Raw genomic sequence first — 21,832 nt, 5'->3', positions numbered from 1 at the left:
CTAGCACTGGAATAATATGAACACATTCTAGTCAGGATTCTAGCAGCCGTATTTAGCACTAACTGAATTTTCCGGGTAGCCGGAAAGTAGAGCGTTGCAGTAGTCTAACTTAGAAGTAACAAAAGCATGGATACATTTTTCGGCATAATTTTTGGACAGAACGTTTCTGATTTTTGCAATGTTAAGTAGATGGGAAAAAGCTGTCATTGAAAGAGTCTTGATATGTTCGTCAAAAGAGACATCAGGGTCGCCGAGGTCCTTTACAGTTTCATTTGAGACGACTGTACAACCATTACGATTAATTGTCAGATTCAACAGAAGATCTCTTTGTTTCTTGGGACCTAGAACAAGCATCTGTTTTGTCCGAGTTTAAAAGTAGAAAGTTCGTAGCCATCCACTTCCTTAAGTCTGAAACACAGGCTTCTAGCGAGGGCAATTTTGGGGCTTCACCATGTTTCATTGAAATGTATAGCTGTGTGTCATCCGCATAGCAGTGAAAGTTTGTTATGTTTCGAATGTAAAATATATAGTGAAAACAATTGTGGTCCTAAAACGGAACCTTGAGGAACACCGAAATTTACAGTTGATTTGTCAGAGGACAAACCATTCACAGAGACAAACTGTCAGGACCCGGTTACGAACCTGGGTCTCCGGAGTAAGAAACAGTCACTTAACCAACTGAGCCACGAATAGTCGACAGAACCCAGGAGATGAGGCAGACACAGCAGTACTTGAGACGGTGTATTTAATGAAGTAAAAAGTGAAGTTCTTCAGGAAAACATGTAACTCCACAACCTCAAAAGGAATCCTACAAGAACAAAGGTAATCCTCCAAGACAAAAAAGGTAAATCCACAAGGTGGAAGGTAAAGCACAAAAAGCCTAAAAAAATACTAAAAAAAACAACCAAACAAGAACAAAAAACAGAATTCCACAAGAGAGTCCACCGGGATCAACAAGAGTTCTCAGAGTACTAGGGCTGGGTGCTAACATACAAACACAGAGCAAAGAACAGAGGAAAACAAAGGGTTTAAATACAATCAGGGGAAACGAGGCACAGGTGCAAATAATAATGGGGATCAAGGGAAAACAAAAGGTCAAAAGGCACAATGGGGGCATCTAGTGACCAAAAACCGGAACAACCCTGGCCAAATCCTGACACAAACTGATATCTTTCCGACAGATAAGATCTAAACCAGGCCAGAACCTGTAAGTGTAGACCAAGCATTTTCTAACATTTTTGAGAGGAATGGAAGATTCGATATAGGCTGATAGTTTTTATATTTTCTGGGTCAAGGTTTGGCTTTTTCAAGAGAGGCTTTATTACTGCCACTTTTAGTGAGTTTGGTACACATCCAGTGGATTGAGAGCCGTTGTCACACTGACCATAGTTTGCGTTGTTTGTTTCTATGTTTTGTTTGGTCAGGGTGTGATATGAGTGGGCATTCTATGTTGTATGTCTAGTTTGTCTGTTTCGATGTGTTTGGCCTGATATGGTTCTCAATCAGAGGCAGGTGTTAGTCGTTGTCTCTGATTGGGAACCATATTTAGGTAGCCTGTTTTGTATTGTGGGGTGTGGGTGATTGTTCCTGTTTCCTGTGTGTGTGTTCACGTTACGGGACTGTTTCGTCTTTGTTCATTTTGTCGGTTTATTGTTTTTGTTCGTTGTATAGTATTCAATAAAAATGGATAATCATCACACTGTATTTTGGTCCTCTCTTTCGCCCGACGAAGAACATTACAGCAGTTTATTATGTTCAACATAGGAGGGCCAAGCACAGGAAGCAGCTCTTTCAGTAGTTTAGTTGGAATAGGGTCCAGTATGCAGCTTGAAGGTTGAGAGGCCATGATTATTTTCATCATTGTGTCAAGAGATATAGTACTAAAACACTTGAGTGTCTCTCTTGATCCTAGGTCCTGGTAGAGTTGTGCAGACTCAGGACAACTGAGCTTTGAAGGAATAAGCAGATTTAAAGAGGAGTCTGTAATTTGCTTTCTAATAATCATGATCTTTTCCTCAAAGAAGTTCATGAATGTATTACTGCTTAAGTGAAAGCCATCCTCTCTTGGGGAATGCTGCTTTTTAGTTAGCTTTGCGACAGTATCAAAAAGGAATTTCGGATTGTTCTTATTTTCCTAAATTAAGTCGGAAAAATGGGATGATCGAGCAGCAGTAAGGGTTCTTCGATACTGCACGGTACTGTCTTTCCAAGCTAGTTGGAAGACTTCCAGTTTGGTGTGGCGCCATTTCCTTTCCAATTTTCTGGAAGCTTGCTTCAGAGCTCAGGTATTTTCTGTATACCAGAGAGCTAGTTTCTTATGAGAAATGCTTTTAGTTTTTAGCGGTGCAACTGCATCTAGGCTATTGCGCAAGGTTAAATTGAGTTCCTCAGTTAGGTGGTTAACTGATTTTTGTCCTTTGATGTCCTTGGGTAGGCAGAGGGAGTCTGGAAGGACATCAAGGAATCTTTGTGTTCAAGGAATCTGTGAATTTATAGTACGACTTTTGATGTTCCTTGGTTGGGGTCTGAGCAGATTATTTGTTGCAATTGCAAACGTAATAAAATGGTGGTCCAAAACTAGGTCCAGAGTATGACTGTGACAGTGAGTAGGTCCAGAGGCATGTTGAACAAAACCCACCGAGTCAATGATGGCTCCGAAAGCCTTTTGGAGTGGGTCTGTGGACTTTTCCATGTGAATATTAAAGTCACCAAAGATTAGAATATTATCTGCTATGCCTACAAGGTCCGATAGGAATTCAGGGAACTCAATGAGGATCGCTGTATATGGCCCAGGAGGCCTGTAAACAGTAGCTATAAAACGTGATTGAGTAGGCTGCATAGATTTCATGACTAGAAGCTCAAAAGACGAAAACTCCTTTTTTTTGTAAATTGAAATTTGCTATCCTAAATGTTAGCACCACCTCCGCCTTTGCGGGATGCACAGGGCATATGGTCACTAGTGTAGCCAGGAGGTGAGGCCTCATTTAACACAGTAAATTCATCAGGCTTAAGCCATTTTTCAGTCAGGCCAATCACATCAAGATGATGATCAGTGATTAGTTCATTGACTATAATTGCCTTTGAAGTAAGGGATCTAACATGAAGTAGCCCTATTTTGAGATGTGGGGTATCATGATCTCTTTCAATAATGACAGGAATGGAGGAGGTCTTTATCCTAGTGAGATTGCTATGGCGAACACCGCCATGTTTAGTTTTGCCCAACCTAGGTCGAGGCACAGACACGGTCTCAATGGGGATAGCTGAGCTGACTACACTGACTGTGCTAGTGGCAGACTCCACTATGCTGGCAGGCTGGCTAACAGCCTGCTGCCTGGCCTGCACCCTATTTCATTGTGGAGCTAGAGGAGTTAGAGCCCTGTCTATGTTGGTAGATATGATGAGAGCACCCCTCCAGCTAGGATGAAGGCAAAGGGTGGCTACTTTGAAGAATCTCAAATATAAAATATAACACTTTTTTTGGTTACTGCATGATTCCATATGTGCTATTTCATAGTTTTTATGTTTTTATTCTACAATGTAGAAAATAGTAAAAATAAAGAAAAACCCTTGAAAGAGTAGGTGTGTCCAAACTTTTGACTGGTACTGTACAAATTCCAATGGAGCTAGAAGCAGAAGTGCATGCATTAGATAGATTTTCAACTTCTAAAGTGACTTACAGTGTGTGTACTGCATGCCTTTCTAGTATGGGTAGTTGATCCCTGCAGCTGTGGGAAGGTTACCATGACTTCACATAGTCTTGTGATAACCTGACTAAATAAAGGAAACATAGAATAAAGACCAAATATTGATAGTCTTAAAGTGTGTCGCTTACAGTATCCTAGGGCCCACTGCTCCTTTAAAAGCTTCCCTATGGATCACTTGGAGGTTTCGGTTATTCTTCAAAACCCTGAGAACACATAAAACAAAGTAAATAGCATTGTTTATTGATACAGGTTTATTTAGCCATTTGCTATCATTGTAAAAAAATAAGTTGAAATGTTAAAAGTATAGGAAATACTACAATTTATTTATCTTGGTCCCATTAAAGGCATAGTCTTGTATTTCTCTAATGCCATTGTTGAACAGGTTCCTGGAATAGAGAGAAAACAATGTTAACACCATTGGCATTAAGGCCTAGATCCCAGATCCTGAGTAGGCAATAATGACAGTTAGTGACTTTAAATGTCATTCAGTATAGCAATATCATTTTCACACTTCAGGCTTTTAGGACTATATTCTCCTTTGGATTGGAAAAAGTAGGTCTAGCCATTATAATAACACAGTACTTACATTGCAGTATATTCAGTTGTCATGCCAACGAAAGCATTTACTGGTATTGACAGAAGATAGAGGTTGTCACAGATATCCCTGTAAAACACATTTTTGATTATTTTTGATTTATCCGTTATTTTACCAGGTAAGTTGACTGAGAACACGTTCTCATTTACAGCAACAATATGGAGAATAGTTACAGGGGAGAGGAGGGGGATGAATGAGTAAAATTGTAAACTGGGAATTATTAGGTGACTGTGATGGTTTGAGGGCCAGATTGGGAATTTAGCCAGGACACCGGGGTTAACCTACGATAAGTACCATGGGATCTTTAATGACCTCAGAGAGTCAGGACTCCCGTTTAACGTCCCATCCGAAAGACTGCACCCTACACAGGACAGTGTCAATCACTGCCCTGGGGCATTGGGATATTTTTTAGACCAGAGGAAAAAGTGCCTCATACTGGCCCTCCAACACCACTTCCAGCAGCATCTGGTCTCCCATTAAGTTGATTAAGTTGATATAATACTGTTTTAGGCCTATATTTACTTTTCAACAGTGTCGACATGTCCTTCAACGTCACTGACCCATACTTACAAGACTCTGTCTGACGAAAGTCACAGTGTTTTTAATGAATTTCGAATAAAAAAATAGTTTTAATGGAGAGTTTTGGCATCTCTACCTCTTATGGACTCTACTAGGATTTAAGGCAGCACCTCTTCTCATGTTGTTGGAGCACCCCTTTTTTATTCACATACTTACAAGACAAAATTTTGGTTCCAAGGTTCCAGAGAATGGATAGAAGTCACGTCAGGAAACACTGTTATCCCAGTGTTGGATATACTCCTGTTAATGCATAACAAGACTGTATTATATTACTTCATAACACAACAATAACCTATTTGCTCTACCTTACCGAGGTATGTTGTATCATATGGTTTCTATGTTTTGTATGTACAATATACACAGAGTGTACAAAACATTAGGAAAATCTTTCTAATATTGAGTTGCTGGGGCATTGACTACAAGGTGTCGAAAGTGTTCCACATGGATGCTGGTCCATGTTGTCTCCAATGCTTCCCACAGTTGTGTCAAGTTGGCTGGATGTCCTTTGGGTGGTGGACCATTCTTGATATACCCGGGAAACTGTTGAGCATGAAAAACCCAGCAGCAGTTCTTGACACACTCAAAGGAACTTAAATATTTTGTCTTGTCCATTCAACCTCTGAATGGCACACATACTGTACACAATCCATGTCTCAATTGTCTCAAGGCATAAAAATCGTTCTTTAACCTGTCTTCTCCCCTTCATCTACACTGATTGAAGTGGACTTAGCAGGTGACATCAATAAGGGATCATAGCTTTCACCTGGTTTCACCTGGTCAGTCTATGTCCTGGAAAGAGCAGGTGTTCATAATGTTTTATACATACAGTGTATACACTGGGAACAATAAAGATTTACTGAACTGAAATTAGCTATTGTGAGGTCAAAGTGTCAACATGTACATTGTAGCAGAGTATAAGAAAGTATGTGAATGAATAAACCAGACAGGTAGCATTATCTAGAGTGGAACAAGCCCTCTATGCAGAGAGAGATAGGATACATCCTAAATGGCACCCTATTGCCTTTATAGTCCACTACTTTGTATTCCCTTTATAGTGCATTACTTCTGACCAGAGCCCTGGTCCTGGTCGAAAGTAGTTCACTATAAAGGGAATACAAAGTAGTGGACTATAATAGGAATAGGGTGCCATTTGAGACACAGACATAGTACAGTACGGTATGGTCTCTGGTATCTCTTAAAGTTCAGAAGGCCTCTCACAGATAACGCAGCTTAGGAAGGTTGTTGAACGTCCTTCGAGCGATGTGCACTAGGCTCCGTATGTTCTTAATGAAGCTGCGAAACAAAAATGTATATGAGGTCCAATACAGCACACATCTGACATACAGAACACACTTGATTTCAGCCAGTCCCTTTACAATGTATTCAAAACATGGTCTCAGTAGGATAAGTCAAAATAGTGACATTTAATCATTTTAGTTATACTGTATGTCACCCAAGCTGACATATTAGTTATACCTCACTTAAATGACATATTACTAAACGTCACATACATCACTTGCAAATCTAGAAACCGTCTTGAAGACAGATCAGCCCATACAAGAAAGCAGACTAAACTCTGCTATGAGGATCCATGTTCTACCCTTGGGGGGAAACACACTCACATTTCATTGAGGTCGAGAAGATTGTTGAATGCAAGGGTCTCTATATTTTCCAAGGCAACACTTTGACCAATTTCTCTAAAAGACGCACCAAGCAAAAACGGGTTATTTTGAACAATTCATAACCAAAAGGGGTGTGGTCAAAAAGCAATTGAATTGATATGGATCAACCCCAGATTGATATTTGATACTCACATATGCTGGACTCTTCTCAGGCCATCAAAGGTGTGGCTGGCTATAGTGCTCATAGTCAGATGCTTCAGGACGCTGAGAAGTATGGGAACAGTCAGAAAGACAATATTATATAAAATTGTACTTTTAAACTATTTTACAGACCATCGAAAAGGAACCAAACTTTAATTCAATACATTAGTATGTGTTTACTTTTAGTAAGTCAAATAAGACATTTTGTTAACAGTCAAGGAAGTGTGTTCTTGAAAGAATTCCCTGTCTGAAGTTGTCCTGGTAACAACACATTGTTCAAGGTCTTCCACACAGCCACACACATATCAGTTGTCCTCTTCAGTAAACACACACGCTCACATACACACGCATAAGCACACGCACACGCGCGCAAGCGCGCACACACACACACACACACACACACACACACACACACACACACACACACACACACACACACACACACACACACACACACACACACACACACACACACACACACACACACACACACACACACACACACACACACACACACACACACACACACACACACACACACACACACCAAAAACAAGCCCTAAATCAAGTGCCTTGCAAAGGTATTCATCCTCCTTGGCGTTTTACTGTTTTGTTGCATTACAACCTGTAATTTAAATGGATTGTTATTTGGATTTCATGTAATGGACATACACAAAATAGTGAAATGAAAAAAAATACTTGTTTCATAAAATTCTAAAAAATAAAAAACAGAAAATTGGTGCATGCATATGTATTCACCCCCTTTGCTATGAAGCCCCTAAAAAAGATCTAGTGCAACCAATTACCTTCAGAAGTCACATAATTAGTTAAATAAAGTACACCTGTGTACAATCTAAGTGTCACATGATCTGTCACATGATCTCAGTAGAAATACACCTGTTCTGAAAGGCCCCAGAGTCTGCAACACCACTAAGCAAGGGGCACCACCAAGCAAGCAGCACCATGAAGACCAAGGAGCTCTCCAAGCAGGTCAGGGACAAAGTTGTGGAGAAGTCAGGGTCGGGTTATAAAAAAAAATCAGAAACTTCGAACATCCCACGGAGCACCATTAAATCCATTATTACAAAATGGAAAGAATATGGCACCGCAACAAACCTGCCAAGAGAGGGCCACTCACCAAAGCTCACAGACCAGGCAAGGAGGGCATTAATCAGAGAGGCAACAAAGAGACCAAAGATAACCCTGAAGGAGCTGCAAAGCTCCACAGCAGAGATTGGAGTATCTGTCCATAGGACCACTTTAAGTCGTACACGCCCCCAGAGCTGATCTTTAAGGAAGAGTGGCCAGAAAAAAGCCATTGCTTAAAGAAAAAAAATGAGCAAACACGTTTTATGTTTGCCAAAAGGTATGTAGGAGACTCCCCAAACATATGGAAGAAGGTACTCTGGTCTGATGAGACAAAATTTAGCTTTTTGGCCATCACAGAAAATGCTATGTCCGTCGCAAACCCAACACCTCCCATCACCCTGAGAATACCATCCCCACAGTGAAGCATGGTGGTGGCAGCATCATGCTGTGGTGATGTTTTTCATCGGCAGGGACTGGGAAACTGGTCAAAATTGAAGGCATGTTGGATGGCGCTAAATTCTTGAGGGAAACCTGTTTCAGTCTTCCAGAGATTTGAGACTGGGATGGAGGTTCACCTTCCAGCTGGACAAGGACCCTAAGCATACTGCTAAAGCAACACTCGGGTGGTTTAAGGGGAAACATTTAAATGTCTTGGAATGGCCTAGTCAAAGCCCAGACCTTAATCCATTTGAGAATCTGTGGGATGACTTAAAGATTGATGTACACCAGCGGAACCCATCCAACTTGAAGGAGCTGGAGCAGTTTTTCCTTGAAGAATGGGAAAAACTCCCAGTGGCTAGACGTGCCAAGCTTATAGAGACATACCCCAAGAGACTTTCAGCTGTAATTGCTGCAAAAAGTGGCTCTACAAAGTATTGACTTTGGGGGGATAAATAGTTATGCACACTCAAATTTTCTGTTTTCTTGTCTTATTTCTTGTTTGTTTCACATGAAAAAATATTTTGCATCTTCAAAGTGGTAGGCATGTTGTGAAAATCAAATGATATACATACCCCCCCCCAACAAAACAAATTCTCTGCCTAGAAGGCCAGCATCCCGGAGTCGTCTCTTCACTATTGACGTTGAGACTGGTGTTTTGCGAGTACTATTTAATGAAGCTGCCAGTTGAGGACTTGTGAGGTGTCTGTTTCTCTAACTAGACACTAATGTACTTGTCCTCTTGCTCAGTTGTGCAGCGGGGCCTCCCACTCCTCTTTCTATTCTGGTTAGAGCCCGTTTGCACTGTTCTGTGAAGGGAGTACTACACAGCGTTGTACGACATCTTCAGTTTCTTGGCAATTTCTTACATGGAATAGTCTTCATTTCTCAGAACAAGAATAGACTGATGAGTTTCAGAAGAAATGTATTTGTTTCTGGCCATTTTGAGCCTGTAATCGAACCCACAAATGCTGATGTTCCAGTTACTCAACTAGTCTAATGAAGGCCAGTTTTATTGCTTCTTTAATCAGGACAACAGTTTTCAGCTGGGCTAACATAATTGCAAAGGGTTTTCTAATGATCAATTAGCTTTTTAAAATTATAAACTTGGATTAGCTGTGCCATTGGAACACAGGAGTGATGGTTGCTTATAATGGGCCTTTGTACACCTATGTAGATATTCCATGAACAAATCTTACGACAAGAGGGGGCCAGGAGTGAAGCAAACGAGAATCTGACAGAAGCAGAAACAGAGAGAGAAATAGAGACATAATCAGAGGGAAAAAAGGGAACAGGTGGGAGATGGTAAACGAGGTAGTTAGAGGAGATGAGGAACAGCTGGGGGAAGGAAAGGAAGAGAAGGTAACCTAATACGACCAGCAGGGGGAAACAAAGTGAAAAGAAATAACAGGAACAAGGCATAACATGACAATACATGACAATACTAGGCACCAAACAAAATAGTTAATGTATTATGTCCTGGGTTTGGTTCTCCAATAGTCCCGTCATCAAAGCCTATATTGAAAAATGATGGGCAACACCTGGAGGGGTGTGGAGACAATCACAAAGACAGGTGAAACAGATAAGGGTGTGACACAGAGATTATTTTCAAAGTAACAGAAGAAAATGTTTCGCAGATAATGTTACACTTTCAACAACTACATAAATACACTATTAAACGGTTTATGATACATCTCCAATAACTCCAAAGTTTATATTAAAAAAGCTAATTATATAATAAAATTTGATTTATTTTAAGGTCTTTGTCCATAAATTCTCATCTATAGTCAAACTGACATTAGTATGAACAGTGTAAAATCTAATGCAATATGGGACTTCTAATCATCTAGTCGAACAGAAGTGTCAAGACGTTGCATTAGTTAATGTGACGACTGTTGCTCATCGAATGATTAAAGGTTTCTAATTGTGTGATTAACTGAATCAAACAATTATTAACTCATTAACCTGGGGCACCATTGGAAAATTAGTTTTATTGAGTTTCTATTTCCCAAATTAACTCAAAGAATATCAGAAAATCGATTTTACAACAGTCGCTAATTAATCAGTTTCCTCTAAAGTCTCATTCTGAACGTCGCATAATCCGGGAATCTGCACGGACCCGGGTCTCACCAATGAGTTCGTACCACACCAATCTTAGTTGAGTATTTATTTACTAGAAAGCTAAAATGATGATAAAAGATAAACATACACAAAAACACATTCTAGGCTATTGATTAGAACTTAGTATAACGGGCCAACACACTATGGAGCGTGTTACCCAAAATGGGGATTTAAAAGAGAGAGAAAAAGAAAAGGACATGAGAGAAATATAAATTTGGGTGCATTTGTCAGCTACGCTTAACGCTAGTCTTGCCCCAAACTGCAGCTCTTATGGGTCAGAATATAATGATGTAATTACGTCTCAGATGGGAAACTCTGAGTGGGTCATTTAGGCTTCTCAATGACGCACTTCTCTGGCGCTAAACTCTCTGGTTGTCCTCACGATGTCAGTGTCCTTTTGGCTTAGTGGTCTGTATCCTCGCCCTTGCTCTGGAAGGGGTATTCTGAGGACAGGCAGCTCTGTAGCTCAGAGCTCACAGCAAAGGAATGAAACAGTGTAGATACCACGATTCGATGGAGAGTGGAGGCTAGGTGGTCTGGCTTGAATTCACCCGCTTAGACACAGCTACTCATCCGTAGCTTGGATAGAAAAAAGATTTCTTTGTTTTCAACCTTGTGTTGCATTTTGGGTTCATTGACTTTTTAGACCTCGGCTGCAGCTAGGGTCACTTAGTCTGATATGTTAATTATTCACTTACATGTCTTATACCCTCGGGTCAGAAGTGGGCGTAACCACCTTTAGGGCAATTCTCACGTTTCATCTTTACCAAAACAGTTACAATGTTTTCGTAATAATGTCATCTATTAACCTTTAATAACAAAACAAAAATGACATAGGTTTTCATATTCCATCTATCGTCATGACCACCATTGTGGCTGACAGAAACCATTGTTCCAAAGTCCCTTTATTGCATGTTTAATGTTCTGAGGTTGGTTCTCTATAGTGTGAGGACACAGGAATGTTGTCTGTGGCCTAAGATTTACCATGGTCGTGATGGGTCATAAAAACCCCACATCTTCAAACCCCTAGATCTCTCCTCCTCTGTTGGGGTTGAGATAATCTGCGGAGACATTTTGAGGAGTTGGCACGGCAGCGCAACAGGGACGAGATGCAGCCCCAAAAATGTATGGGGGGGGGGGGTGTGGCTAAGTCAGGTAGAAGACCTGAGCCAACTCCCCGTGCTTACCATGGAGAGAGGTGGACCGGGCAGGCACCGTGTTATGCCGTGAGGCGCACGGTGTCCCCAGTGCGCTGGCATAGCCCGGTGCACTACATCGCAGTGCCTCGTATCGGCTGGGCTAGAGTGGGTATCGAGCCAGGGGCTAGAGTGGGTATCGAGCCAGGTGCTCAGCGCATTTGGTCTCCAGTGTGTCTCCTCGGCCCGGGGTATATGGCACCAGCCCTACGCACGGTGTCCCCGGTTCGCCAGCACAGCACAGTGCGGTCTGTTCCACCCCGCCGCACTGGCCGGGCTACGGGGAGTATCCAGCCAGAGCCGCCCATCAGTCAGGAGCTGCCAGAGCCGCCTTTCACTCCTGTGCTGCCGGAATCACCCTTCACTCCGGAGCTGCCTGAGTCTCCCGCCTGTCCGGTGCTGCCGGAATCTCCCGTCCATTCGGGACCCGCGGCAAGGGTCCCCAGTCCGAGGTCGGCGGCGAGGGTCGCCGCTCCCAAGGCGTCACTTAAGTGGGCAGAGACTATGGTGGAGTGTGGTCCACATCCCGCGCCAGAGCCACCACCGCGGACAGACGCCCACCCAGACCCTCCCCTATAGGTTCAGGTTTTGCGGCCGGAGTCCGCACCTTTGGCGGGGGCGTACTGTCACCTTAGTTCCTTTATTATTTCTTTGTTTTAGTTTGGTTAGGGCGTGAGTTGGGGTGGGTAGTCTATGTTCCTTTTTCTATGTTGTGTTTTTGTGTTTGGCCTGGTATGGTTCTCAATCAGAGGCAGGTGTTGTTCGTTGTCTCTGATTGAGAATCATACTTAGGTAACCTTTTCCCACCTGTGTTTTGTGAGTGATTATTTCCTGTTTAGTGTTTTTTCCATTCACCTTACGGGACTGTTCGTTTGTCGTTTATTGTTTTGTTCAGTGTTCAGTTATTTTATAAAAAATATGAACACTTACCACACTGCGCTTTGGTCCTCATCTTCTTCCACCACAGACAATCGTTACAATTAGTGTGTCAGAGTGTTTGGACAATCTCTCGATTTACAAAAGCCACATTGACAGGCATCCTCATTAAGCCGAGCTCCTACAGATGTCCAAACACCAGCTAACGTTACCACCAGCTAATGTAACCTCCTACGAGGCCCATCGTGACAGCAGAATAAGAAATGGAGGACAGAGCCACTCAAATGGAATGGCCTATTAGTTCATTTTAATGTAACTCTGTGGTTTGGAAGATATAAACAGACGACCCTCCCTTTTGTAGGCCCGCAGATCAATTTCCCAAAATGGTTGTATATATTATTTTATTCAGAACTCAACAGTTGGTTAGAATTTGAGCAAGTGATGTCAGGGACATGAAAATCAAATGAATTTCATATGTGATCACAAGTGTTTCACATGTGAAGTTAATGTGATAAAGTGACAACATGTATAAAAAAAGAAACATGTGATAACATGAAACTACACATGTGAAAACATTTGACATCGTGAAATAAATGTGACAACATGGGGATGCAAAATTTCAACATGAGATACCATGAAACTACACATATAACAACATTTGAAAGTTTCTCACATGTAAAACTGCTAAATCGATTTTCATATTTGAATATTTACCATATGTAAGAATGCAATTCCACATGTGAGAGTTAGTTTCTTACATGTGGAACTGCAAATGTGATTTTCACGTTTTGATTTTCACATGTGAACTTGCAATTCCACATGTGAAGTGAAAACATGTTAACATGTGATCTCTAAATGTAATACATGTGAACATCTGACCTCACATGTGTCTCTTTTGTTTTCACATGATTTCACATTGTGAAATTGCAAATTTAAAGTTTTTTTTTTGCAAGGGAAATAATTAAATGGTATGTTTTTTTAATAGATAAATGGTAAATGTTATGGCGATTTTGAACTGTTCAGCTAAAATAGTGTAAAAGCTTTAATCAATGATGACATAGTACTGACTTTTCAATATGACCATAGCGGGATTTGATATCACAACCTCTGGAGTTAGGGGTACACTTATATGTCTGCTGCTCCAAAAAGTCTGTAGCATTCTCAGAAGTCCACTACAGAGTCATTACCTATAATACATCTCTGCACTTAGCAAAAGAGTGCCTTCTGCACTGCTATCAGTTAAGGAGATTGTCCAGTACTTTTGTATACTCTTTGGCCAGTAGTTCTGAAAGCAGCACTCGAGCCAAAAGTGATCCCCGACAATTGCGTACTACGTCACATATGTCCAGATATGTGCACCATGTCATTGTTCTCTCTCTCACTCTGCTGTGTGTATATCTTGGTAGCTGTCACTCAAATGGCGAGGGACTGAAGCTGATTGATTGAACTCGAATTGCTAGGAGGCTGGTTCACAAGGGTGAACATTTTGGGAAAATGATGCATCACACCTTTCAGAAAAACAGTCACTTTCAAACTAGGGATTTTGTGGCTAATTGAGGTAACACGGTAATTATGCTTATAGACTATGCATGTACGAACTACACAGACACATCCAGCCCAAAGCAGGAGGTTAAAAAAAGACTTACTAGTCGGCAAAGTTCAGGAGCGTGTCTTTTTTCTGGCTAATCTTGCATCATTAATTTAATTAACTTATTTCAGCAATTTGAGAGTTACCTGTATAGTTGTCTAATGTTGGTGGGGCATATTTTCTTGCTTTAATGTTACTCCTGAATCACTATGATAAAGATTGTTTTTGTGTATTATACAAAGTTCAGGTTTACTTTGATGTCCAAAGTGTAGGAATACAGGTGAAATCAGTCACAGACACAGACATGGTGGCGTAGCAGGAAGAATGACGTGAACCAAAAGGTTGTGAGTTCAAATCCCAGGTGAGGACATGTTGAATAGTAATGACTATGTAAGTAAACATAGTTGAAGTCTGTCAAATATGTAAGTTGAAAACACTGTGACTGTTTTTTTGAAGTTCCGGTGACATCCTAACAAGTAATTTCTGTTTGCAGGGCCTGTGACATCTCGTGAAAAGAACTCCACTGGACTTTATGCAAACTGTAAACGACATATCCTGAGGCTGCATTTATTGTAGCTGGGGATTTTAACAAAGCAAATTTGAGAAAAACAATACAGAAGTTCTACCAATATATCGACTGCAGTACTTGCGCTGCCAAAACACTCGACCACGACCACTGTTACTCCAACTTCAGGGATGCCTATAAGACCCTCCCCCGCTCTCCTTTTGACAAATCTAACCACGACTTCATTTGGCTCCTCCCTTCCTATAGGCAGAAACTCAAACAGGAAGTACCAGTGCTAAGGACTAGTCAATGCTGGTCTGACCAATCGGAACCCACGCTTCAAGATTGTTTTGATCAGACGGACTTGGATATGTTCCGGGTAGCTTCCGAGAAAAACATTGACAAATACACTCTGATTCAGTGACAGAGTTCAACAGGAAGTGTATAGGAGATGTTGTACCTATTGTAACTATTAAAATCTACATTTGCTTACCACCACAATAGATCCACAGACAATGCAATCGCCATCATACTGCACACTGCCCTATCCCATCTGGACAAGAGGAATACATATGTAAGAATGCTGTTCATAGACTATAGCTCAGTATTCAACACCATAGTACCCTGCAAGCTCATCATTAAGCTTGAGATGCTGGGACTGAACCCCACCCTGTGCAAGTAGGTCCTGGACATCCGGACGGGCCGACCCGGGTGGTGAAGGTTTGAAACATCACCTCCACTTCACTGATCCTCAACACTGGGGCTTCACAAGGGTGTGTGCTCAGTTCCCTCCTGTACTCCCTGTTCACCCATGCCTGCGTGGCCAAGCACACCTCCAACTAAATCATCAAGTTTGCAGATGAGACAACAGTAGTAGGCTTGATTACCAACAATGACCAGACAGCAGTGGAGAAGGTGGAAAGCTTCAAGTTCCTCGGTGTACACAACACTGGCAAACTGAAATTATTCACTCACACAGACAGTGTGGTGAAGAAGGCGCAACAGCGCCTTTTCAACCTCAGGAGGATGAAGAAATTTGGCTTGGCACCTAAAACCCTCACAAACGTTTACTGATTCACAATCGAGAGGATCCTGTCGGGCAGTATCATCGCTTGGTACAGCAACTGCACCGCCCGCAAACGCAGGGCTCTCCAGAGGGTAGTGCGGTCTGCCCAATGCATCACCGGGGGCAAACTACCTGCCCTCCAGGACACCTATAGCACCCGATGTCACAGGAAGGCCAAAAAGATGATCAAGGACAACAACCACACGAGCCACTGCCTGTTCACCCTATCCTCCAGAAGGCGAGGTCAGTACAGGTGCATCAAAGCTGGGACCGAGAGACTGAAAAACAGCTTCTATCTCAAGGCCATCAGACTGTTAAATAGCCGTCACTACTACATAGAGGCTGTTGCCTATATACATAGACTTTAATAAACGGAACACTAGTCACTTTAATAATGTCTACAAATCTTTCATTACCCATCTCATATGTATATACTGTATCCTATACTATTCTGCTGTATCTTATTCTATGCCACTCTGACATTGCTAGTCCATATATTTTTATATTCATAATTCCATTCCTTAACTAGATTTGTGTGTATTGGGTATATGTTGTGTAATTGTTAGATATTACTTGTTAGATATTACCTCACTGTCGGAGCTAGAAGCACAATCATTTTGCTACACTCGCAATAACATCTGCTAAACACGTGTTTGGAACCAATAAAATTTAATTAGGATTTGGGAACAAAAAACATAGTTTTCTCCTGAATCAACACTAGACATGTTAGATTTAAAAATCAACAACAGATAACTGATACCATGCCATTCCATTAGGTCTTTTGTGGCTTTAGCCTCTTAAAGGTACAACATGGTCGTTTGCGAACACTGCCTGGAAAGAATTCAGTTAACATTTTCATACTAGTGATAAATGAATGATGTAAGTGTTAAATTAAAATGTATTGGATCAAAAGAACCCCAGTGTTGGCGTTAATAACCAGTGTTAAACCAAAATCACGCCCATCATTATCATATTTCCCAGAAGGCTATACTGCAGGTAGATTTTTTTTAAATGGTTTGTTTCAATATATATGTTTTTTGCATGTACATTGATTAATATTATGCTACTTAAATATAAATAACATACTTTTTTCTAAACTAATCCAATCTGTTACTTGGACTTATTGCACCCATTACTGAAATGGTTGTTCCAGTTTAGATCTCTTAGGTGGTCTCATGTCTTTGGTTTCCCAAACCTGCAGTTGTTCTGAATGCAGGCTGCAGGGGAATAAAAATTCTAAATGTTGGATATCCCCACTCTGGCTGGATTCCAATAAGAATTACCCATCACTTTGCAAGCCATTGTAATGTGACTTGCAGGGCTGAAAAACATGAGTTTCAGGTCACTGTATTGGGGTAAAACTTGGCCCTCAAAATACCTTATTAAAGATTTGTTATTGTGTTGAATAATGACATTTTATTGTTAACATATTAGCTTAGTATCTCACTTGGTGAAGGCCATAGGACTGAACAGTTATGAACGCAACAACCATGTCACTGTCCCTAACAAATACAGTCATGGGTGGTAACTTTACAATTCACTCGACAGGCAAGGCCCTCTAGGAAATTTGCAAAAAAAGGCTTTACACTAACTAGATGTTACATTTACCACTGTCAGTGTTGATATAACACTGGAGAATTTGCTGTGTAAAAATGACCTCAGCAGATTATCTAGGAGAAGACTTATAGAGGTTTTATAAACAGTCTGCCTGCCAAAATGTGGCTTACAGACAGACAGCTTTAAAGGGTTAGTTCACTTTTGATGTTCAGCTTATTTTCGACCTCTCTATAGGGTGTTGTTGTGTACTCTGAAACATTTTTAAATCCATTAACTCGTTATTTAACAATTTCAAGAATCATCTGGCTCACACTTTTGCAGCGTGTAGCAATCCTAAACTAGACTTCAGAAAAGTGAGCTATCCCTTTAATGGAAACTTGACTGCAGGAGATGGCCACTATACTCTGCCGAGAGATATTTGCTTTGAACTCATTTACAACTTTGAACCTCTCTCCACACACACACACACACACACACACACACACACACACACACACACACACACACACACACACACACACACACACACACACACACACAGCACACACAGGCTAGTATGTTTCAAATTGAGTAGAATTCAATAGAACATCTGCATTTAGTCATATCCAAATCAAGTAATAAAAAATTCACCACGTTGGCCACATAGTGTTTTAGAGCCTTGGGATTTGAGGATGAAACAGCAGAACATAACTTATCTTAGTCAGCCTCTCAGGACTAGAGGAAGGTATCCGGAGCATTATATCAATTCAGTAGCTAGAGTAGTCAGCCTCTCAGGACTAGAGGAAGGTATCCGGAGCATTATATCAATTCAGTAGCTAGAGTAGTCAGCCTCTTAGGACTAGAGGAAGGTATCCGGAGCATTATATCAATTCAGTAGCTAGAGTAGTCAGCCTCTTAGGACTAGAGGAAGGTATCCGGAGCATTATATCAATTCAGTAGCTAGAGTAGTCAGCCAATCTAGCTAGGACTCTTAGGAGGAAGGTATCCGGAGCATTATATCAATTCAGTAGCTAGAGTAGTCAGCCTCTCAGGACTGGAGGAAGGTATCCGGAGCATTATATCAATTCAGTAGCTAGAGTAGTCAGCCTCTCAGGACTGGAGGAAGGTATCCGGAGCATTATATCAATTCAGTAGCTAGAGTAGTCAGCCTCTTAGGACTAGAGGAAGGTATCCGGAGCATTATATCAATTCAGTAGCTAGAGTAGTCAGCCTCTTAGGACTTATATCAATTCAGAGGAAGGTATCCGGAGCATTATATCAATTCAGTAGCTAGAGTAGTCAGCCTCTTAGGACTAGAGGAAGGTATCCGGACTAGAGGAAGGTATCATTATATCAATTCAGTAGCTAGAGTAGTCAGCCTCTCAGGAATGGAGAGTAGTCAGCCTCTCAGGACTGGAGGAAGGTATCCGGAGCATTATATCAATTCAGTAGCTAGAGTAGTCAGCCTCTTAGGACTAGAGGAAGGTATCCGGAGCATTATATCAATTCAGTAGCTAGAGTAGTCAGCCTCTTAGGACTAGAGGAAGGTATCCGGAGCATTATATCAATTCAGTAGCTAGAGTAGTCAGCCTCTCAGGACTGGAGGAAGGTAAGGTATCCGGACTGCATTATATCAATTCAGTAGCTAGAGTAGTCAGCCTCTTAGGACTAGAGGAAGGTATCCGGAGCATTATATCAATTCAGTAGCTAGAGTAGTCAGCCTCTTATATCAGGACTGGAGGAAGGTATCCGGAGCATTATATCAATTCAGTAGCTAGAGTAGTCAGCCTCTTAGGACTATCCGAGGAAGGTATCAGCCTCTTAGGACTAGAGGAAGGTATCCGGAGCATTATATCAATTCAGTAGCTAGAGTAGTCAGCCTCTCAGGACTAGAGGAAGGTTTATATCAATTCAGTAGCTAGAGTAGTCAGCCTCTTTAGGACTCTTAGGAGGAAGGTATCCGGAGCATTATATCAATTCAGTAGCTAGAGTAGTCAGCCTCTCAGGACTGGAGGAAGGTATCCGGAGCATTATATCAATTCAGTAGCTAGAGTAGTCAGCCTCTTAGGACTAGAGGAAGGTATCCGAAGCATTATATCAATTCAGTAGCTAGAGTAGTCAGCCTCTTAGGACTGGAGGAAGGTATCCGGAGCATTATATCAATTCAGTAGCTAGAGTAGTCAGCCTCTTAGGACTAGAGGAAGGTATCCAATTCAGTAGCTAGCATTATATCAATTCAGTAGCTAGAGTAGTCAGCCTCTCAGGACTAGAGGAAGGTATCCATTATATCAATTCAGTAGCTAGAGTAGTCAGCCTCTCAGGACTGGAGGAAGGTATCCGGAGCATTATATCAATTCAGTAGCTAGAGTAGTCAGCCTCTTAGGACTGGAGGAAGGTATCCGGAGCATTATATCAATTCAGTAGCTAGAGTAGTCAGCCTCTTAGGACTAGAGGAAGGTATCCGGAGCATTATATCAATTCAGTAGCTAGAGTAGTCAGCCTCTTAGGACTAGGAGGAAGGTTATCAATTCAGTAGCTAGCATTTATATCAATTCAGTAGCTAGAGTTAGGACTAGAGGAAGGTATCCGGAGCATATCAATTCAGTAGCTAGAGTAGTCAGCCTCTTAGGACTGGAGGAAGGTATCCGGAGCATTATATCAATTCAGTAGCTAGAGAGTCAGTCTTAGCTGGAGGAAGGTATCTCTTAGGACTTCAGTAGCTAGAGGAAGGTATCCGGAGCATTATATCAATTCAGTAGCTAGAGTAGTCAGCCTCTTAGGACTAGAGGAAGGTATCCGAAGCATTATGTCAATTCAGTAGCTAGAGTAGTCAGCCTCTTAGGACTAGAGGAAGGTATCCGAAGCATTATGTCAATTCAGTAGCTAGAGTAGTCAGCCTCTCAGGACTGGAGGAAGGTATCCGAAGCTAGAGCTTCTTGGGTATAAAGAAAAAATATATATGTTGCTGGGATTTTTCAAATGCATAGAGAGCACGTTTCCGTAGATTTAGAAGTCGTTGGAACATCCTGTGCATCCACAGCGTACCCAATGGAAAAGTTTTAAAGTATATATATATTTAACTAGGCAAGTCCGTTAAGAACAAATGGTTATTTACGATGACGGCCCGGGAACAGTTCCCCTTGTTCAGGGGAAGAACGACAGATGTTTACTTTGTCAACTCGGTGATTCGATCTAGAAACCTACCGGTTACTGGCCCAACACTCTAACCATTGGGTTACCTGTCTCCCCGTAGACCTATGTAATTGATCAATTTTAGGATACATTTTCTGAAAGTAACACCAATAGTAGTCTATCAAGGCAAGTAATAATATAATTGAGCACTTGTGCTTTTTAAAACACCACCATACATGACTAATCTTTCATTTTTTTCAAGTTAACTAATTTAACATTGTATTTGCATGCATGCTCTCTGGTTCCAATTGATTTGACCAGTGTGTAAATGCGCACCAATATTATGTAAATTATTGTTACCATGTCCATCCACAAAATATTAATCTGCTCAGATGTAATATAAATCACTTACAGTCTTGGACCCCTTTCGCTCGTTGGAACGGACTTCTCCGTGATGTTGTTACATCTAATGGTGTTGGCGGAACACCGGCAGATTCCCGGACACACAAAGCTCGAAGCGTACCGGCAGCCGAAGCCAAAGAAGAGCAAAACAGACGGGTAGAACAGGAACAACAGCGATATCGACATCATTGAATTATCCTACTTTTCAAATTGAAGCAATAAATCCCAAGGACCACATACAGTAGGAGCAGCAAAGATGATGATGACAACCATTTACGTCCTTCTGTTGGAACAGACTCGGTGGATTGATGCAGCGTACGTTTGAATGGAGGAAGAAACAAACATTGCTCTATCCATCAAAAGGATAGCCTGAGCAATAAATTCCAAATAGTGGCTGGAGCGCATTGTGCATTGACGCGAGCGCACCAGATGCTCTCCATTCCCGCCTACCCCGTAATCGCTCCACGTCACGTGTAAACTGTCAGTATTATAACGATTGCAAGGGCCCAGGGATGTCATGGTCTTTTCTGTCATTAACCTAAAGCGTCTACCCATAGTCTACCTCTCAAACATGACATAATTACTTGATGTGTCTATCCTGAGACAAGATACAGTATAACTTAAATAAAATATAAACGTATTAAATATCAACATATTAACTTTCATAAAATATCACATTTCTGAATGTTTTATTATGGAGGTCCCAAGCCATTAGTTCAAGCCCTGTCTAATCCTAATGGAAATGCACCATAATAGAATGGTTTCCAACAGCTTGTTTTGCATTATTGCACAAGAGACAAGAGATAGTAGACCTAATTCAAGATAAGAACAATATCTTCTAGCCTATGTGTCAGTTTGTGTTTGGCAGAACAGAAGGCCAAAGGGACCTTGAAAGAGGATCAAATGGAGAATGAAATAGAGTGGAATCTTGGAAATGTCATAGTTTTTTTATTGCAGTTCTTTTAAGTTCCACCCACCCAACCCCTCCCTTTGCCATATGGCCTGCATCACAGGATCAAATCTATTTGGGTTCCATATATTGTCATTGGTTGCACTAATTGCATTTTTTGTCTACATTACCTGGCTCAAGCATTCATGACATTACCCTGAAGAAGGCACAGTGATGCCAAAGCATTGGTATTTTCCCCTATAAACTACTGGGAGTGTACAGTGCATTCGGAA

General features: G+C 41.4%; 1 protein-coding gene across 2 annotated transcripts in view; it reads right to left on the bottom strand.

Annotated features, from left to right (window-relative positions):
- Positions 1-21,083, bottom strand: part of lhcgr (luteinizing hormone/choriogonadotropin receptor) — a 28,978-nt gene extending 7,895 nt beyond the window's left edge. Inside the window, exons 1-9 of one of the 2 annotated variants that reach the window (XM_046357355.1) lie at positions 20,661-21,083; positions 6,693-6,764; positions 6,501-6,575; positions 6,097-6,171; positions 5,035-5,118; positions 4,291-4,368; positions 4,022-4,090; positions 3,833-3,907; positions 3,678-3,725 (exon numbers count right to left, since the gene is read on the bottom strand). In XM_046357355.1, the coding sequence (XP_046213311.1) occupies positions 3,678-3,725; positions 3,833-3,907; positions 4,022-4,090; positions 4,291-4,368; positions 5,035-5,118; positions 6,097-6,171; positions 6,501-6,575; positions 6,693-6,764; positions 20,661-20,839 (755 nt within the window). In that variant the 5' untranslated portion in view covers positions 20,840-21,083. The remainder of the gene's footprint in view (positions 1-3,677; positions 3,726-3,832; positions 3,908-4,021; positions 4,091-4,290; positions 4,369-5,034; positions 5,119-6,096; positions 6,172-6,500; positions 6,576-6,692; positions 6,765-20,660) is intronic. The other variant, XM_046357356.1, reaches the window with a different exon arrangement.
- Positions 21,084-21,832: the final 749 nt, after the last annotated feature.

The sequence above is a fragment of the Oncorhynchus gorbuscha genome, linkage group LG07 (assembly GCF_021184085.1).
Source record: "Oncorhynchus gorbuscha isolate QuinsamMale2020 ecotype Even-year linkage group LG07, OgorEven_v1.0, whole genome shotgun sequence".
NCBI classification, from domain to species: Eukaryota; Metazoa; Chordata; class Actinopteri; order Salmoniformes; family Salmonidae; genus Oncorhynchus; species Oncorhynchus gorbuscha.
The sequence above is the reverse complement of the archived record's forward strand: the minus strand, read 5'-3'. Positions and strand labels throughout refer to the sequence as shown.